Below are 17,335 nucleotides of genomic sequence, written 5' to 3'. Positions count from 1 at the left end.
CTAGAAATGCTCTTCTTTCTGTGAAGGTCAGGCCAAAACCCTGAGTCCTATTTCTGTCACTCCCCACATCTTATCAATCAGCAAATCTTACTGGCTCTATCTTTAAAAGATACACAAACCCCAATCACTTCTCACTATCTTTGCTGCCTCTACTATCTTTGCTGCCCTCTACTCTGGCTAAGAAATTGCAGCCTAAATTATAGCATCAAGCTCCTAAATGCTCATGCCCACACCCTCATTACAATCTAGTATTATGAACATAATAGCCAAAAATGATGCTCTTAAACAGATCACCTTTATGTAAAAATCCTTCAGTGGCTCCTGTTACCTCTCAACCTCATCATCTATTACTAACCTCCTCACTTCTGTTTGAACTATATTGACTTGGTGTTACTACTCACTGTTACACAAATATACCCAGGCACGACGCTGCCTCAAGAGCTTTACACTTGCTCAAGTTCTTCCTAAAATGTTTCTCCTCCAGGATATCAAGACCTGTTCTCTCAACTCCAAGTCTTCATTCAACTGTCAACTCTTCATGCAGGCTTCTCTCACCACCCTATTTTAACTTGATCCCTGTAACACTGTACTTCCCTTTGCAATTGAACCTAAACACATATCCTTATTTAATATATGTTTTGTTCATTCAGTTCAGTTCAGTCACTCAGTCGTGTCCGACTCTTTGAGACCCCATGAATCGCAGCATGCCAGGCCTCCCTGTCCATCACAAACTCCCGGAGTTCACCCAAACCCATGTCCATTGAGTTGGTGATGCCATCCAACCATCTTATCCTCTGTGGTCCCCTTCTCCTCCTTCCCTCAATCTCTCTCAGCATCAGGGTCTTTTCAAATGAGTCAGCTCTTCACATGAGGTGGCCAAAGTATTGGAGTTTCAGCTTCAGCATCAGCCCTTCCAATGAACACCCAGGACTGATCTCCTTTTAGGATGGACTGGTTGGGTCTCCTTGCAGTCCAAGGGACTCTCAAGAGTCTTCTCCAACAACACAGTTCAGAAGCATCAATTCTTCGGTGCTCAGCTCTCTTCACAGTCCAACTCTCACATCCATACATGACCACAGGAAAAACCATAGCCTTGACTAGATGGACCTTTGTTGGCAAAGTAATGTCTCTGCTTTTTAATATGTTGTCTAGGTTGGTCATAACTTTCCTTCCAAGGAGTAAGCGTCTTTTAATTTCATGGCTGCAGTCACCATCTGCAGTGATTTTGGAGCCCAGAAAAATAAAATCAGCCACTGTTTCCACCGTTTCCCCATCTATTTGTCATGAAGTGATGGCACCAGATGCCATGATCTTAGTTTTCTGAATGTTGAGCCTTAAGCCAACTCTTTCACTCTGCTCTTTCACTTTCATCAAGAGGCTCTTTAGTTCTTCTTCACTTTCTGCCATAAGGGTGGTGTCATCTGCATATCTGAGGTGATTGATATTTCTCCCAGCAATCTTGATTCCAGCTTGTGCTTCATCCAGCCCAGCATTTCTCATGATGTACTCTGTATATAAGTTACATAAGCAGGGTGACAATATACAGCCTTGACGTACTCCTTTTCCTATTTGGAACCAGTCTGTTGTTCCATGTCCAGTTCTAACTGTTGCTTCCTGACCTACATATAGGTTTCTCAGGAGGCAGGTCAGGTGGTCTGGTATTCCCATCTCTTTCAGAATTTTCCACAGTTGATTGTGATCCACGCAGTCAAAGGCTTTGGCGTAGTCAATAAAGCAGAAATAGATGTTTTCATGGAACTCTCTTGCTTTTTCCATGATCCAGCAGATGTTCCCAATTTGATCTCTGGTTCCTCTGCCTTTTCTAAAACCAGCTTGAACATCTGGAAGTTCACAGTTCACGTATTGCTGAAGCCTAGCTTGGAGAATTTTAAGCATCACTTTACTAGCGTGTGAGATGAGTGCAATTGTGCAGTAGTCTGAGCATTCTTTGGCATTGCCTTTCTTTATTCATTTTTATTATTATATTAGGATCTGTCTCCCCCCTTACCACCATACAAAGGCAGACACTTTTGTCTGTTTTATTTGCAGTGATATCCACAGCACCTAGGGACTGACGGACAGATGCTTTAGAAATAAATTTTGAATTAATAATTTTTAAGAGAGAGATCTGAATATAAGCAGTATAGTCCTGAGGCCACATTCTTAACCTCTACATTATACTATTAAAAATATACTATAAATGGTTATAAAATAATTATACATTTTTTAGAATGTATAGTTTTAAAGAAATAAAAGTTGAATGTTTTTTCAATGAGCAGTGAACAATAGACGAGCGAAGTGATCAGGCAAATTCAATAAAGTACTAAATAAAAATGAAACCGCCCCTTACCTTGCATTACAGAAAGGTCGGTGATAGGTGGGCTGGAGATTTAAACGTAAAATGAAATAATAAAATTCCTAGAAGATACTATAAGAGTATCCTTGGGAATTCCCTGATGACCCAGTGGTTAGGACTCCACGTTTTCACTGCAGAGCCCAGATTTAACCCCTGGTCAGGGAACTGAGACACCTCAAGCCGTGTAGTGTTGCCAAGGGAGGAAAATTTACACACACACACACACGCGCGCACACACACAAAAGAGTGTCTTCACCTAGTAGGAAAAGACTTTTTAATAAGATTCAGAAAACGCTAACCATAAAGGAAGAGCTTATTAAACATTAAAATTAAAACTTCTATTCATCGAAAGATATCTCAAAAGAATGAAAAGGCAAGACATAGAAAAGATAGTTAAATGGGAAAGATAGCTGCAACGCCTGTGACAAAGAGCTTGCATCTAGCATATATAAAGACCCCTATAATTCAATTAGAAAAAAGACAGTTTAATTAAAAAAAAAATGCAGAAGTTTCACACTGGTATTTCACAGAAGAAAATAACTAAACAGCCATTAAACATATGAAAAGATGTTCTACATCCCTAGTCATCAGGGAAAATACAAATTAAAACCACAAAAATATATTACTATATACTCAAAAGAATGACTAAAACCAAATAAATAAATACATTTTTTAAAAAAAATGTTCATGTCAAATATATTTTACTACCTCAGTTTTGTTAGGAACTATTAGAATGATGACAGTTTAAACTTCTTAAACATGATTCAAACATTTGAAAAGTTTATATTAATGAAAAGTCAAAATGTTTGCTTTTGCAAATACCTGGAAGGTTTCCGTTGTAGTCCACGTCCTCTACACTACATCCCCATTTCACGAGAAGCTGCAAACAGCCAAGCCGCCCATGAAAAGCTGCATAGTGCACAGGTTTCCACTCTCTCTTATCAGTCACGCTGGGATCCTAGAGATAACATTCACAAGGACTCAGTTTCTTCCCATTTTGCAGCAAAAACACTAAGTCTAGCAGCTTAATTCTACAAATGAGAACAAGAAGCTGTTATTAAAACCGTAAGGCAAACACTAAATATAACAGAAATGTTTACTGCAACCACTGATTTGAACATATGAGCTAAAATAAAATACTAATGATATTTTAAAATCTTTTTAAAAAGATTATAACTTGCCACGTAGAAACTGTTTCTAAAAAGGTACTTAACTAGTCATTTTACAGGTCACAAGTTCCTGACCAACAAAATGAAAGATGGATTCAAATGATCAAATCATATCTTGGGAATGTAATCCAAGAGTTAATGAAAAATATTTAATTCTTATAAGAAGTTATTTTTTATAACCACTGCAATTTTAAAAATAAATATTACAATAAATGAAATTTTTGGAGATATAAATCACTTTGTAAATTAGTTCATGAACTAAGAGTTACAAAAGAAACACGGGTAAACACATATCAATTCAAAAAGGTTACAATTGCTGGTTAAGATGTGTTTGAAAGCCTCAAAATCTTCCCTGGTAAACTCTGAACTCATATGAAGGACCTATGGCCTCTGAAATATTTTGTACCACTAAGCTCTTTTTTTTGTTGCTGAAGATTTAATTAAATTATTGCTCCCATGTTTAAGGATGGGAAAGTTAAAAAGAGAGACCAAATTATGTCCAGAGTCTTATGAAGGATATAAAAAGTCAGGAAGAGATAACCAGACTACCAAATGTTAGTCCATCTATATGATTATACATTCTCACATATTAACAGGAACACCTCACCACTCCACTTCGGAGCATTATTTGTAAAGTGAAAGAATGTCCATGTGTTGCAGCAAGGTGTAAAGGAGTGCATCCACGATCATCTTGAGCTGCCAGGTTGGCTCCATTGATTATAAGAGCCTGAAGGCAGAGAAATAAGAAGGAATGTATGTGAACACAGACGCTAAATCATGCAGATGCAGATTATTTAAAGGCAAGCAATTTATTAATATATAGCTAAGCTATTACATAACTTTTTTTCATGTGTGCTACACGCAAAGTCTAAGAAATTCTTAGCCAGTCCTAAGAAAAAGCTTGAAATCCTTCTTAAGATTACCTAGGAGACACTCATAATTGATTTCACATTTTGATTTGAGTATGTACATATACTCATATACGGAGAAGGCAATGGCACCCCACTCTAGGACTCTTGCCTGGAAAATCCCATGGATGGAGGAGCCTGGAAGGCTGCAGTCCATGGGGTCGCTGAGGGTCAGACATGACTGAGCGACTTCACTTTCACTTTTCACTTTCATGCACTGGAGAAGGAAATGGCAACCCACTCCAGTGTTCTTGCCTGGAGAATCCCAAGGACGGGGCATCCTGGTGGGCTGCCGTCTCTGGGGTCGCACAGAGTCGGACACGACTGAAGTGACTCAGCAGCAGGTACATATAATTCATAAATTTTTCATGAGCACAGATTAAAATTAACTTAAATAATTTAATGCTAAGCTAATAAAACTGAAATTTAAACATCCTCTATTCCAAAAGTAGGATCTTTTATTAACTGGGTTTTTAATATAATAAAAGGACTTCACTATTAAAGTGACCAGTTCTAAGCTCCAAATCAAACTTCTAACTGCATCTGAGGAGATTCCATATGAATTTACACTTGGCCCAGTTTCTATATATGGGTTATGGAATATACACAACATGTCCCTCTATATAATATACAGAGTAATTAGTTTAAAAAATTATTAGCTAACATTTTTCAATTTTATCTCCCTCAGACCTTTTTCTTTTCTAACCAGCCTATATTTACCAGTATCTCAGCTAAAGTTTACTTAGTCATAATTCCTACCAAGAGTTTTAGGAAGAATAGTTTCCATGATTTTGGCTGACTCTCATTAACAGACCAGTCAATAATCATCACAAACCACATACCAAGGGCTTACTACGTCACTACAAAGAATATGAAGATGTACTAACTTAGGCAATTAGGATATATGTAGAGACAAAGATAATCAACTATACAAAGCAGTCCTTGGTAAGTAAATGCACAGCACAGTACCCAAAAGCATCACAAAAGCTCCAAGAATGAAGAGATCACTTTGAGGAAGAAAAGGACAATCAAGACAGAGAGAATGGCTTAAACGAGTGCTTAGGGGAAGGCAAGCATCAAGTAAAACTTCATTTGACCTTGATACCCCCTTAAGTTACTACTGTATTTGTACCTTCCTTCCATTGCCTACTTTTCAAATTAACACCTCAGTGCCTGAATGTAAAGTCCACCTACAAACCGGATGCTATCTCTATCATTCCAGAAATACAGCCAACCTCCCACTATAGAGTTCTCCAATTCAATGGCATTTCCTTAAGTGTTGTTCCTTTTAGTTTTATTCTGTAACTGATACACTACCTGACTTCTTCAGCTTCTTCCTTCATTTGCAGTCGATGCATCCTGGCTCTCTATCTCTCTTTCTCCTCTGAATTCTTTACTCATTTCACTACTTGCTTCCATCCCCACTAGAAACATGCTTCAAAACTCAATTCTCCAGACACTCTTCTCTAAGCTTTATTTCTCCTGAAATCTTGCTCCCCAGTGCCCTTTTCAACCGCCTAGACCATCTGTACCTGAATGACTGACTGGCACCTTAAACTCAACATGGGCCAAATTGAACTCAACATCCTTCCTCCCAAATCTCCTCTTCCTCTCAGATGTCCCTATCTATAGTGCCATAATTATCCGTCATTCTGACTCAAAACCTTACAGTCTCACTATACTTTGTCAGTGCTTACTTTGTAAGATGTTTTAAATAATTTTGTTTCTCATTGCAACCAACTAATCTTATCCTCTACGGTTAGTGATTATACCAAAAGTCTCCTGATTTTCTTGCTTCCAAACTATTCATTCTAGATAATCCTGGATGCATCTTGCTAAAATAACTTCCTAAAATACTGTTTTCATTACCACATTTCCCTGTTAACATACATGTGCATGTGTGTAATATGTGCATATATATATATATATGCACACATATATACACACATATAAAAGTCTCTTTCCTATACAAATGAATCTTTATTCTATTACTAAGACATTTTACAAATCTGGCTTATCTAAACTTAGTTCAGAACAGTTCACATAACAAACCATCTACACTCAGTCAAACTCATACAATAGTATATTCCTTGAACACACCACACTTTTCCAATTCAAAGATTTCACACAGAATTATAGCATAGATGTTAATAGGACAAAGTCTGAATTCAAACTTCGGCTTTTTCACTAACATAGGCAACATACTTAACTCTGAATCTGTTTCCTAATTTACATGAAAGGAAACTCAAAACACCATTGTATTAAATTAAGTGATGCATGGGAGACTGTGATTGACAAAAAGTGTTTGATAAATTTAATCACTATTTTTCTTTTCACATTCCCTACATATAATGCTTCCTCACAAATTATCTTCTTAAAATCAACTCATTCTTTTAGGATTAGCTGAAGTTTCATTTGGAAGTTTCATTCCCTCCATTTATGACTCCTCTATCTCAAGTTCTACAGTTCTTCTCATCTATACTTTCATGAGAATCTTACTCAAAGACTATGATGTGTACTGTTTTGTAACTCACTGAGTAAAGGTCCTGTCATTGCAAATAGAATCTCAGGCTTCTTACAGTTAGGGACTGTTTGCTTATACGATTTCGTATTCCTCCAAATTTCAATCCTTTCACTACATTTTTTTCAACCTACTTACTCCAATAAACTAGATCCTGACACATATTAATGTGTAACTCTAGCTAAGGAAATACATTAAATGAGGAATTTTAGGCATGGTAATCTGGACATGACTGTAACAGCCCTTAAAACAACCCAAACAGATAGCCAACTACTTTAGAGAGAAAATAATTTCAGATCTTAAACAATCTGTTTGAGTGATTTGTTTTGTTGTTGTTTAATCGCTCAGTCCTGTCAGACTCTTTGAGACCCCATGAACTATAGTCCGCCAGGCTCCTCTGTTCATGGAATCTCCCAGGTAAGAACACTGGTGTGGGCTGTGATTTCCTTCTCCAGAGGACTGTCTTAACCCAGGGACTGAACCTGCATATCCTGCATTAGCCGGTGGATTCTTTACCACTGAGCCACTAGGGAAGGAATTTCTAAAGCAATTAAATGTATTGACTTTTTAAAAAAGTAACCAAAGGTTTCCCTGGTGGCTCAGTGGTAAAGACTCTGCCTGCCAATGCAGGAGATATGGGTTCAATCCCTGATCCAGGAAGATCCCATGTGTCGTGGAGCAACTAAGCCCATGAGCCACAACTGCTAAGCCTGTGCTCTAGAGCCCGGGAGCCCCAACTATAGAAGCCTGGGCACCCTAGAGCCTGTGCTCCCCAACAAGAGAGGTCACATCAACGAGAAGTCTGCATGCCGCAACCAGAGAGTAGTCCCCACTCGCTACAAGAGAAAAGCACATACAGCAATGAAGACCCAGGACAGCCATAAATAAATAAATAAAATTATAAGAAAAACAGAAAACGTAACCAAGTTATTATTACCTGCATACAAGCATCCTGTCCCCTGATAGCAGATATGTGAGCTGCCGTCCAGCCTCTTGCGGTTACTTGGGAGATATCAGCTCCATGCCAGAGGAGCCAATGAAGACACTACATTAAGAAAACAACCATGTTAACCATGTTAGCAGGATGTAACATTTTTATATCTTAGTCTATCATCATAAAATACTACATGGTTAACAACCATGTTAACCATGTTAGCAGGATGTAACATTTTTATATCTAACATGTTAACCATGTTAGATATAAAACATGTTAACATGTAAACATGCTAACATGTAAACGTGCTAACATGTTAACCATGTTAGCAGGATGTAACATTTTTATATCTTAGTCTATCATCATAAAATACTACAGCCTGAGAAGCATCACAAATGAATGAGGGCGCAGGTATAAGAAAAACAAAAGCACAATCACAGTGATATGGTAGCCCACATCTGGCCTTACTGTTGGGTAAACAATACGGAGTGGTAGGAGATGAGGAAAACTGGAGACCACCTTCCTTGTCCATAAGGTGAAATGCTACACTATCCCAGTCGGTTTTTGCACTGAATGAAACGCTGGTCCAAATCTTATGTTTGACCAATACTTTACAAGCCAAACAAAACATATCTGTGGTTAAATTCATTCAACAGCCACCAATTTACAACCTCTGCCATAGGTTTTGAAATGAGTCCAGAAAATTCTATATCAGAGCAAACACTGTTATTCTGAGAAGGCAATGACAAAAAACCATCCAAAAGAAAGAGAAATGCAAGAAGGCAAAGTGACTGTCTACAAAGGGTTTACAAAGAGCTGAAAAAAGAAGAGTAAGTGACAGGCAAGGGAGAAAAGGAAAGATATACCCAACTGAATGCAGAGTTGCAGAGAATAGTAAGGGGAGATAAGAAGGCCTTCTTAAATGAACAATGCAAAGAAAGAGAGGAAAACAATAAAATGGAGAAGATTAGAGATCTCTTCAAGAAAATTGGAGCCATCAACAAAACACTTCATGCAAGGATAGGCACGATAAAGGACAGAAATGATAAGGACCTAACAGAAGTAGAAAATATTAAGAAGAGGTGGCAAGAATACACAGAACTACAAAAAAGGCCTTAAACCCAGAAAACCACAATAGTGTAGTCACTCACCTAGACCCAGATATCCTGGAATGCGAAGTCAAGTGGGTCTTAGGAAGCAATATTACAAACAAAGCTAGTGGAGGTGACGGAATTTCAGCTGAGCTATTTCAAATTCTAAAAGATGATGCTGTTGAAGTGCTGCACTCAATATAGCAGCACATTTGGAAAACTCAGCAGTGGCCATAGGACTGGAAAAGGTTAGTTGTCATTCCAATCCCAAAGAAGGACAATGCCAAAGAATGTTCAAACTACTGTACAAAAATTGAGCTCCTTTCATGTGCTAGTAGCTTAAAATCCTTCATGATAGGCTTCAGCAGTAGGGAACTGACAACTCCAGATGTACAAGCTAGATTTAGAAAAGGGAGAAGAACCAGAGATCAAATTGCCAACATCCATTGGATCATCAAAAAAGCAAGAAAGTTCCAGAAGAACATCTACTTCTACTTTATTAACTATGCCAAAGCCTTTGACTGTGTGGATCACAACAAACTGGACAATTCTGAAAGAGATGCAAATACCAGACCACCTGACCTGCCTTCTGAGAAATCTGTATGCAGGTCAGGAAGCAACAGTTAGAAATGGACATGGAACAATAAACTGGTTCCAAATTGGGAAAGGACTACATCAAGGCTGTATATTGTCACCCTGCTTCTTTAACTTATATGCAGAGTACATCTTGAGAAATGCTGGGCTGGATGAAGCACAAGCTGGAATCAAGATTGCTGGGAGAAATATCAATAACCTCAGATATGCAAATGACACCCTATGGCAGAAGAAGAACTAAAGAGCCTCTTGATGAAAGTGAAAGAGCAGAGTGAAAGAGTTGGCTTAAGGCTCAACATTCAGAAAACGAAGATCATGGCATCTGGTTCCATCACTTCATGGCAAACAGATGGGGAAACAGTGGCTGACTTTATTTTCTTGGGCTCCAAAATCACTGTGAATGAGGACTGCAGCCACAAAATTAAAAGACGCTTGTTCCTCGGAAGAAAAGTTATGACCAACCTAGGCAGCTTATTAAAAAGCAGAGACATTACTTTACCAACAAAGGCCCGTCTAGTCAAAGCTATGGTTTTTCCATCAGTCATGTATGGATGTGAGAGTTGGACTATAAAGCTGAGTGCCAAAGAACTGATGCTTTCAAACTGTGGAGTTGGAGAAGACTCCTCAGAGTCCCTTGGACTGTAAGGAGATCTAACCAGTCCATCCTAAAGGAAATCAGTCCTGAATATTCATTGGAAGGACTGATGCTGAAGCTGAAACTCCAATACTTCGGCCACGTGATGTGGAGAACTATCTCATTTGAAAACACCCTGATGCTGGGAAAGATTGAAGGCAGGAGAAGGGGACAACAGAGGATGAGATGGTTAGACAGCATCACCAATTCAATGGACATGAATGTGAGCAAACTCTAGGAGATAGTGAAGGACAGGGAAGCCTGGCTTGCTGCAGTCGATGAGATCAGAAAGAGTCAAACATGAGTTAGTGACTGAATGACAAAAGAAAATAAGTAGCATATTTAAAAAGGGGAGGGAGCCAAATAAATCTTAAGATCTTTTAAAATTAACTTAAGTCTCAACAAATACAGTACTAGAGGTCTGTGCCACATATGGTGTCACTGTCTTTATATTTTCAACTTTGTCGTCTACCTTCAAGAAGTTTCTTTCTTGTGTCATTCAGATACACTGTCACATCAGTCATTATGATAAATCATTTTTTGGAAAGGGTAGTAACTTAGGTATCATCTGTCTATCACAGAGATTAATGGCTGATAAAATATAAGGGGGGTGGTGCTCAACCTCACTAATAATCACAGTAAGTCATTTGTTTTTACTCAACAAATATTTATGGAGTGTATGCTAACACTGCATAGGTAGTGAGGAATAAAACCACTGTAAACATTCATGTACAAGGTTTCTATCCTGAGTAACTATGTACAAGTGAGATTGCTAGGACACAGTTAAGTTTCACTTTACAAGAAGCTGCCAAACTGTTCTCCAAAGGGGCTGTATCAGTTTACACTTCTACCAGCAGTGTATGAGACTTCTCATTGCTCCATATCCTTGTCCATATTTACTATTATCATTTTTCTGGGTTATGTTTTTCTTTTTGTTTTGCCATTCTAATAGGTGTGTAGTGGCATCTAATTGTGGTTTTAATTAGCATTTAATGATGTTGAACACTTTTTTCATGTGCTCATGACCAGTCATATATACTCTTTGAGAAAGTGTCTACTGAAACCATTTGCCCATTTTTCATTGGGTTTTTTATTTTACTACTGAATTATGAGAGTCATACATTCTGGCTACAAGTTCTTAGTCATATTTATGATTTGCAAAAAGTTCCTATGTTTTCATCTAGAAGTTTTATTAAGGTTAAGTTTCACATGTGTTTATGATCTGTTTTCAGTACATCTTCACACACAGTACCAAGTATGAATTAAGGTTCACTTTCTTACATACGGCTGTCCAGTTGTGCCAACACCATTTAATAAAATACTGCTTTCCATTGGACTATATTTGCATCTCCGTCAATAATCAACTGACCAATCAGCAGGACTTCGGAAATGACTAAGTGAGGAGCGTAGTAAATCCTCCCCAAGAAGCAAATGACAAAGCTCGACAAAACTGTCAAAAACAACCATTTGGCCATCCAGTGGTTAGGACTCTGCACTTCCACTGCAGTAGACATGGGTTTGATCCCTGGTAGGGGAACTAAGATTCTGCATGCCAAGCAGCCATGGCCAAAAAAAAAAAAAAAAAATTTAAAGACTCTGCAAGGCATATAACAAAATGAGAAGCATGTATCAAGAAATATCTGCTGATTCTAAGAACAGGAGGAGCCTGTGGCATATTAGCCTGGGACTACAAGCATCCTTAGCCCCAGCTTCATGACACAGAAGTTCTACCCAGGTGGACAGCTCCACTGCCCTGCTGAAGAGACTGAGAAGTCCCTGCCCAGGCACATTTTAAAAACAAATCTACTCCTCAGTGACAACAATCTAGGAAAGCCAACATCAGAACCAGTCATGATACTGGTTGGGGCAAACACAAAACTAAAATCCTCCTAGAAAATCAACAGAAAAATTCAAGAAATGAGACAACCTAAGTTGCTAAGATTTTGAATGCTGATGAAGGTGAAAGCCTCTTGATGATAGCAAAAGAGGAGAGTGAAAAAGCTGGCTTAAAACTCAACATTCAAAAGCCTTGCTAAAATTCCACTTATCCTTTCTGGTCTAAAAAGTTGGGTACATGTACAACGTCATTCATAGCCAGGAAAGATTGAAGAGGTCCCAAGCTGGCTGGACATTCCTGGCTAAGGCCTGAAAACACATGGAAAAAAAAAAAAGGCAAGCTGACTTGTAAACTGCTTGGACTTTGAAGACATTCCCCAAGCCATACACAGAATCATTAGCAAGGTGGTTGCCTTAGTGGCTCAAGGTATTTAAGCACAGCCTCTGATTAACCACTGGCTGACCACTAAGCTATGCTGTCCCAGGGGTGACCCCTATGAAGCCAGACTTTAAAAATAAGAAGGAAATTCCCTGGTGATCCACTGGTTAGGACTCAGCTCTTTCACTGCAGGGGGCACAAATTCAATCTCCAGTTGGAAAACTACTTATTAAGATCTCTCAAGCCACACAGCCAAACTAAATAAATATTTTAAAATAAAAGAATTAAAAAAAAAAAAGAACAGTGCACACAAACCGTGAGGGAAACAGATTCCACAAAATTAGTCCAAACAAACCAACATACAAACACAGAACAAGCACCCCAGGGAAGAGGGATAGAGGAAGTAGAATCTGAACCCAGAGGTGTTATGATATACAATCTTAAACATCCACCAGAATGTGCAATGAAGAAAAGGCAATCTCTTCAACAAGTGATGTTGAAAGTTTGACAGCCTCATTAAATCAATGAAGTTAGAACACACTCTCACACCATATACAAAAATAAAATCAAAACGGCTTAAAGACTTAAAAAAATAAGATATGACATCATAAAACTGCCAGAAGAGAACATAGGCAAAACATTCTATGACATCAATAGTACCAACGTTTTAGCTTAGGTCAGTCTCCCAAGGGAATAGAAATAAAAGCAAAAATAACAAATGGGACCTAATTAAAAAACAAGAATGTTGTAATATATACACAGGAAAATGAAGTAAATAGAAACTTTCTCTGAGAGGATACAGATGCTCAACTTAGTCTTCAAAGCTGTAAAAAATAGCTTCAGAGAATGAAAAGAAATTATTTTTTAAAGAATTTAATGAATTAAAGTATGATGACAACAATGATTCATCAAATAGAAAAAAAGAGAATTTTTTAAAAAGAAAATTCTGAAAGTACAAAATATATCTGAACTAAAAGTTTACTTTATGGAAGAAAGTGAAAAGAAATAAAGAGCCTCTTGATGAAAGTGAAAGAGGAAAGTGAAAAAACTGGCTTAAAACTCAACATTCAAAAAACTAAGATCATGGGCATCCAGTCCCATCACGTCATGGCAAATAGATGGGGAAACAGTGGAAACAGTGATAGGCTTTATTTTCTTGGGCTCCAAAATCACTGCAGATGGTGATTGCAGCCATGAAATTAAAAGATGGGAAATCTATGGAAACAGTGAGAGACTTTATTTTGGGGGGCTCCAAAGTCACTGCAGATAGTGACTGGAGCCATGAAATTAAAAGACGCTTGCTCCTTGGAAGAAAAGCTATGACCAACCTAGACAGCGTATTAAGAAGCAAAGACATTACTTTGCCTACAAAGGTCCATCTAGTCAAGGCCATGGTTTTTCCAGTAGTCATGTACGGATGTGAAAGTTCGACCTTTTAAAGAAAGGTGAGTGCTGAAGAATTGGTGCTTTTGAACCGTGATGTTGGAGAAGACTCTTGAGAGTCCCTTGGACTGTAAGGAGATCCAACCAGTCCATCCTAAAGAAAATCAGTCCTGAATATTCATTGGAAGGACTGATGCTGCAGCTGAAACTCCAATACTTTTGGCCACCTGATGCGAAGAGCTGACTCATTTGAAAAGACCCTGATGCTGGGAAAGACTGAAGGCAGGAGGAGAAGGGGACGACAGAGGATGAAATGGTTGGATGGCAACTCGATGGACATGAGTTTGACCAAGCTCCGAGAGCTGGTGATGGACAAGGAAGGCTGGTGGGCTACAGTACACAGGGTCACAAAGAGTCGGACACAACTGAGTGGCTGAACTGAACTACAGGGGCTCAAAAGCTGATTTCATCTGATAAAAGAAAAAAAATGAAGTCTAGTAAAGCACAGTTTTCACCAGTTATTAATTTAGTTGTCATTTTATACTACCAACATAAGTCCTACAAGTCTTAAGAAATCTCAAAAAGGTTAACAGAATGTAAAGGTATTAGTGCAACACCGAAGTAGAGAAGTAGGAGATGATCCTTAAATGGCAACAAAGAAATGCACCAAAACTTTTTTATTTAGATTTAATTTTGTTAAAATTCAACAAACATTTCTTGAACAGTTGCTATACACTGTGCTAGACACTAAAAATATAAATTTAATTCAACAAACTTAGCAATACGACAAACATTTATTGTGAATCCACAACATGACTCCAATATTCCAGGCACTATACTAGATATTGAGGGAAAAAAAGATAAAACTCAAATGAAAAAAATGGTACCTTCAAAGAGCTCAAAATCTAACAGAGAATACAATTCCATGTGATAAATAGAATTTTTCAAATGTGTATAAAATTGAGGGAAAAGTTGCTAGTTGGATGATACTGAGAGGGGAAATACAGAAGGCTCTGCTACTTGAGTAAGTGCTACTTGAGCTGGATTTCAACTGGGAAGAGGTGAGACCAGACACGTGAAACGGCTCATAGGCAGTCTGCAATAATATGAAACGGTAGACTGGTTTGGGAAATGCCAGTCGCCTGCACTGGAGCATAAAACCAGTCTGACAGGAGTGGAGGGACAGGGGTGGAGGCTGAAGAGGCGTCTACCATATTAAACAGCCCAACCTTTATCCTACAGAGCAGAGAGTCACTACAGGGACTTAAGGAAGGTTTTCTGGAGAAGGAAATGGCAACCCACTTCAGTATTCTTGTCTGGAGAATTCCATGGACAGAAGAGCCTGGTGGGCTACAGTCCACAGGGTCACAAAGAGTCGGACACGACTGAGTGACTAACATTTTCACACTTTCACTTTCTTTCAGGAAGGTTTACTGCTTCTGTTTTAGAGCAGTAATCTTGTGTGTCAGTTATAACTAGAGGTAGACGATCCAAGAAAGAAGGAAATCAAGTAGCTCTAAAGCAGTGGCTATGAAGGTGGAGAGGACAATTCTAAGAGTCAAAGATGGAAGAGAATCAACAAACCTCGTCATCAGTTTTCACCACATCCATACGCACCGTGAGGCACTTCATCCAGACAAATGCTTATACTGAGTTTTGCTTCTGAGACAACTCAATAATGATTCAAAGGACATTTGAATCATTAGCCTGGAAAGCTAAGAAAGGGAATGAAAAGAATAATGGTTTAGTTTCAGACCAACTGAATGAGATGCCAGTCAGGTATGCATGAGCTGCTGATAAGCACTGTATGCAGAAACCACAATTCAGATTCTGGAGAGAAAACAATTCTGTGAATTATTATACAGAAGAGATCAGACAAGGAAGTCTAAAAATGGCCTGGAGGTAACATAGAAGAGAGAAGTCCACTGGCAGGGCATAAAGAAAACCACTAATTTGGCAGACTAAAATCAGTATTTCCTCTTCTCTTCAAAATCATTTTTAACAAAAAGGCAAGAAAATCCCATCGTTGATGAAGCTAAGAGACATCTGAAACCATAAAATAGATGGGAAAGCTGCCACAGTGTAGATCCATCAGGGATGTGGGAGGAAACAGCAGAGAGAAGTCCCCACTCGGGGCTGCAGGCACAGACAGACCATCAGGCGCATTCCTCCCAGGTGAGAGGGAGCCACCAAAAGGGCAAAGGAGAAATCCCACAGTTCAAGTGGGGCACACAAACTGGTGGAGAGAGATTCTTTGGACCAGATTTGGTTCCAAGAAGCAGAAAAGCCCAAACAAACAGGAAGTCACACAGAGACTCCATATTCATAGAAAGCAGACTGTGCGGCAGGGGAAAAAGACAGATGCATAGTGCAGCCTACAGGCAACAGGGAAATGTAATAGCTAAAATAAGCTCCCCACACACAACAGTGAGAATCATGAGGAAAATTCCAGTTGGCTTTGTACACAGCCCAAGAATAAAAAGTTGTGCGTACAAATAAACTTATCTATGAAATAGAATTCACCTGCAATGCGGGAGACCTGGGTTCCATCCCTGGGCTGGGGAGATTCCCTGGAGGAGGGCATGGCACCCCACTCCAGTATTCTTGCCTGAAGAATTCCATGGACAGAGAGCCTGGAGGGCTAAAGTCCATGAGGTTGCAAAGAGTCGAACACGACTAAGTGACTAAGCACACAGCACATGAAACAGAAAGAGACTCACAGACACAGAGAACAGACTTACCATTGCCAAGAGGGGGCAGGGCGGAGGGAAGGATTGGGAGTTAGGGACTAACAGACGCAAACTATCACATTTAGAATGGATAAACAACAAGGTCCTACTGTATAGCATAGGGAACTATATTCAATATCTGGTGATAAACCATAATGGAAAAGAAATGAAAAAGAATGTATATATACAAGCATAACTGAATCACTGCTGTACAGCAGAAATGAATACATTGCAAATCACCTATACTTCGATAAGATATATCAATAAAAAAAGGAATTTATGCATTAAAATATTAACTAAGCACTGCTTATACTATTGAAAAACTAAAGCCAACGAAATATCCATCAACCAAAAAATGAATACATTCTGATATTTACCTAAGAATAGACTACTACAACATGGCTGAAAGAAATGAACTAGAGTACATATAGGGAGAAGGACATGGCAATTCACTCTAGTGTTCTTGCCTGGAGAATCCCAGGAACAGGGGAGCCTGGTGGGCTGCATCTATGGGGTCGCACAGAGTCGGACAGGACTGAAGCGTCTTAGCAGCAGCAACAGAGTACATATATGTAACCACCTCATTAAGTCAAAACTACATTGTTGAACAAAAAAAAGCAAGCTGCAGAATGATCCAAATAATATGACATTCATATAAAACATGTCATTTAAAACTATGATCTAATCATATGTAATAACAGCATGAAACATAGATGGTAATAATAAACACCAACTTCAGAGCAACAGTTACCTCTGGAGTTGGAAGAAGAGAAACGACACCTGGGAGGGGCGCTTAGGGGC

At 38.8% G+C, this 17,335-nt stretch overlaps 1 protein-coding gene across 10 annotated transcripts in view; it reads right to left on the bottom strand.

Moving 5' to 3' along the window:
* ANKRD42 (ankyrin repeat domain 42) overlaps window positions 1-17,335 on the bottom strand; it is a 62,742-nt gene that overhangs the window by 39,229 nt on the left and 6,178 nt on the right. For 8 of the 10 annotated variants that reach the window (XM_027532420.1, XM_027532424.1, XM_027532416.1 and 5 more), the window contains exons 3-5: window positions 7,892-7,999; window positions 4,133-4,252; window positions 3,179-3,314 (exon numbers count right to left, since the gene is read on the bottom strand). In XM_027532420.1, coding sequence (XP_027388221.1) covers window positions 3,179-3,314; window positions 4,133-4,252; window positions 7,892-7,999 — 364 coding nt within the window. Of the gene's footprint in view, window positions 1-3,178; window positions 3,315-4,132; window positions 4,253-7,891; window positions 8,000-15,389; window positions 15,515-17,335 lie in introns of those variants that run through there. The other 2 variants (XM_027532426.1, XM_027532425.1) reach the window with 2 other exon arrangements.

Source organism: Bos indicus x Bos taurus, chromosome 29 (assembly GCF_003369695.1).
Source record: "Bos indicus x Bos taurus breed Angus x Brahman F1 hybrid chromosome 29, Bos_hybrid_MaternalHap_v2.0, whole genome shotgun sequence".
In the NCBI taxonomy this organism is placed as follows: Eukaryota; Metazoa; Chordata; class Mammalia; order Artiodactyla; family Bovidae; genus Bos; species Bos indicus x Bos taurus.
This window is presented reverse-complemented; position numbering and strand designations above follow the sequence as displayed.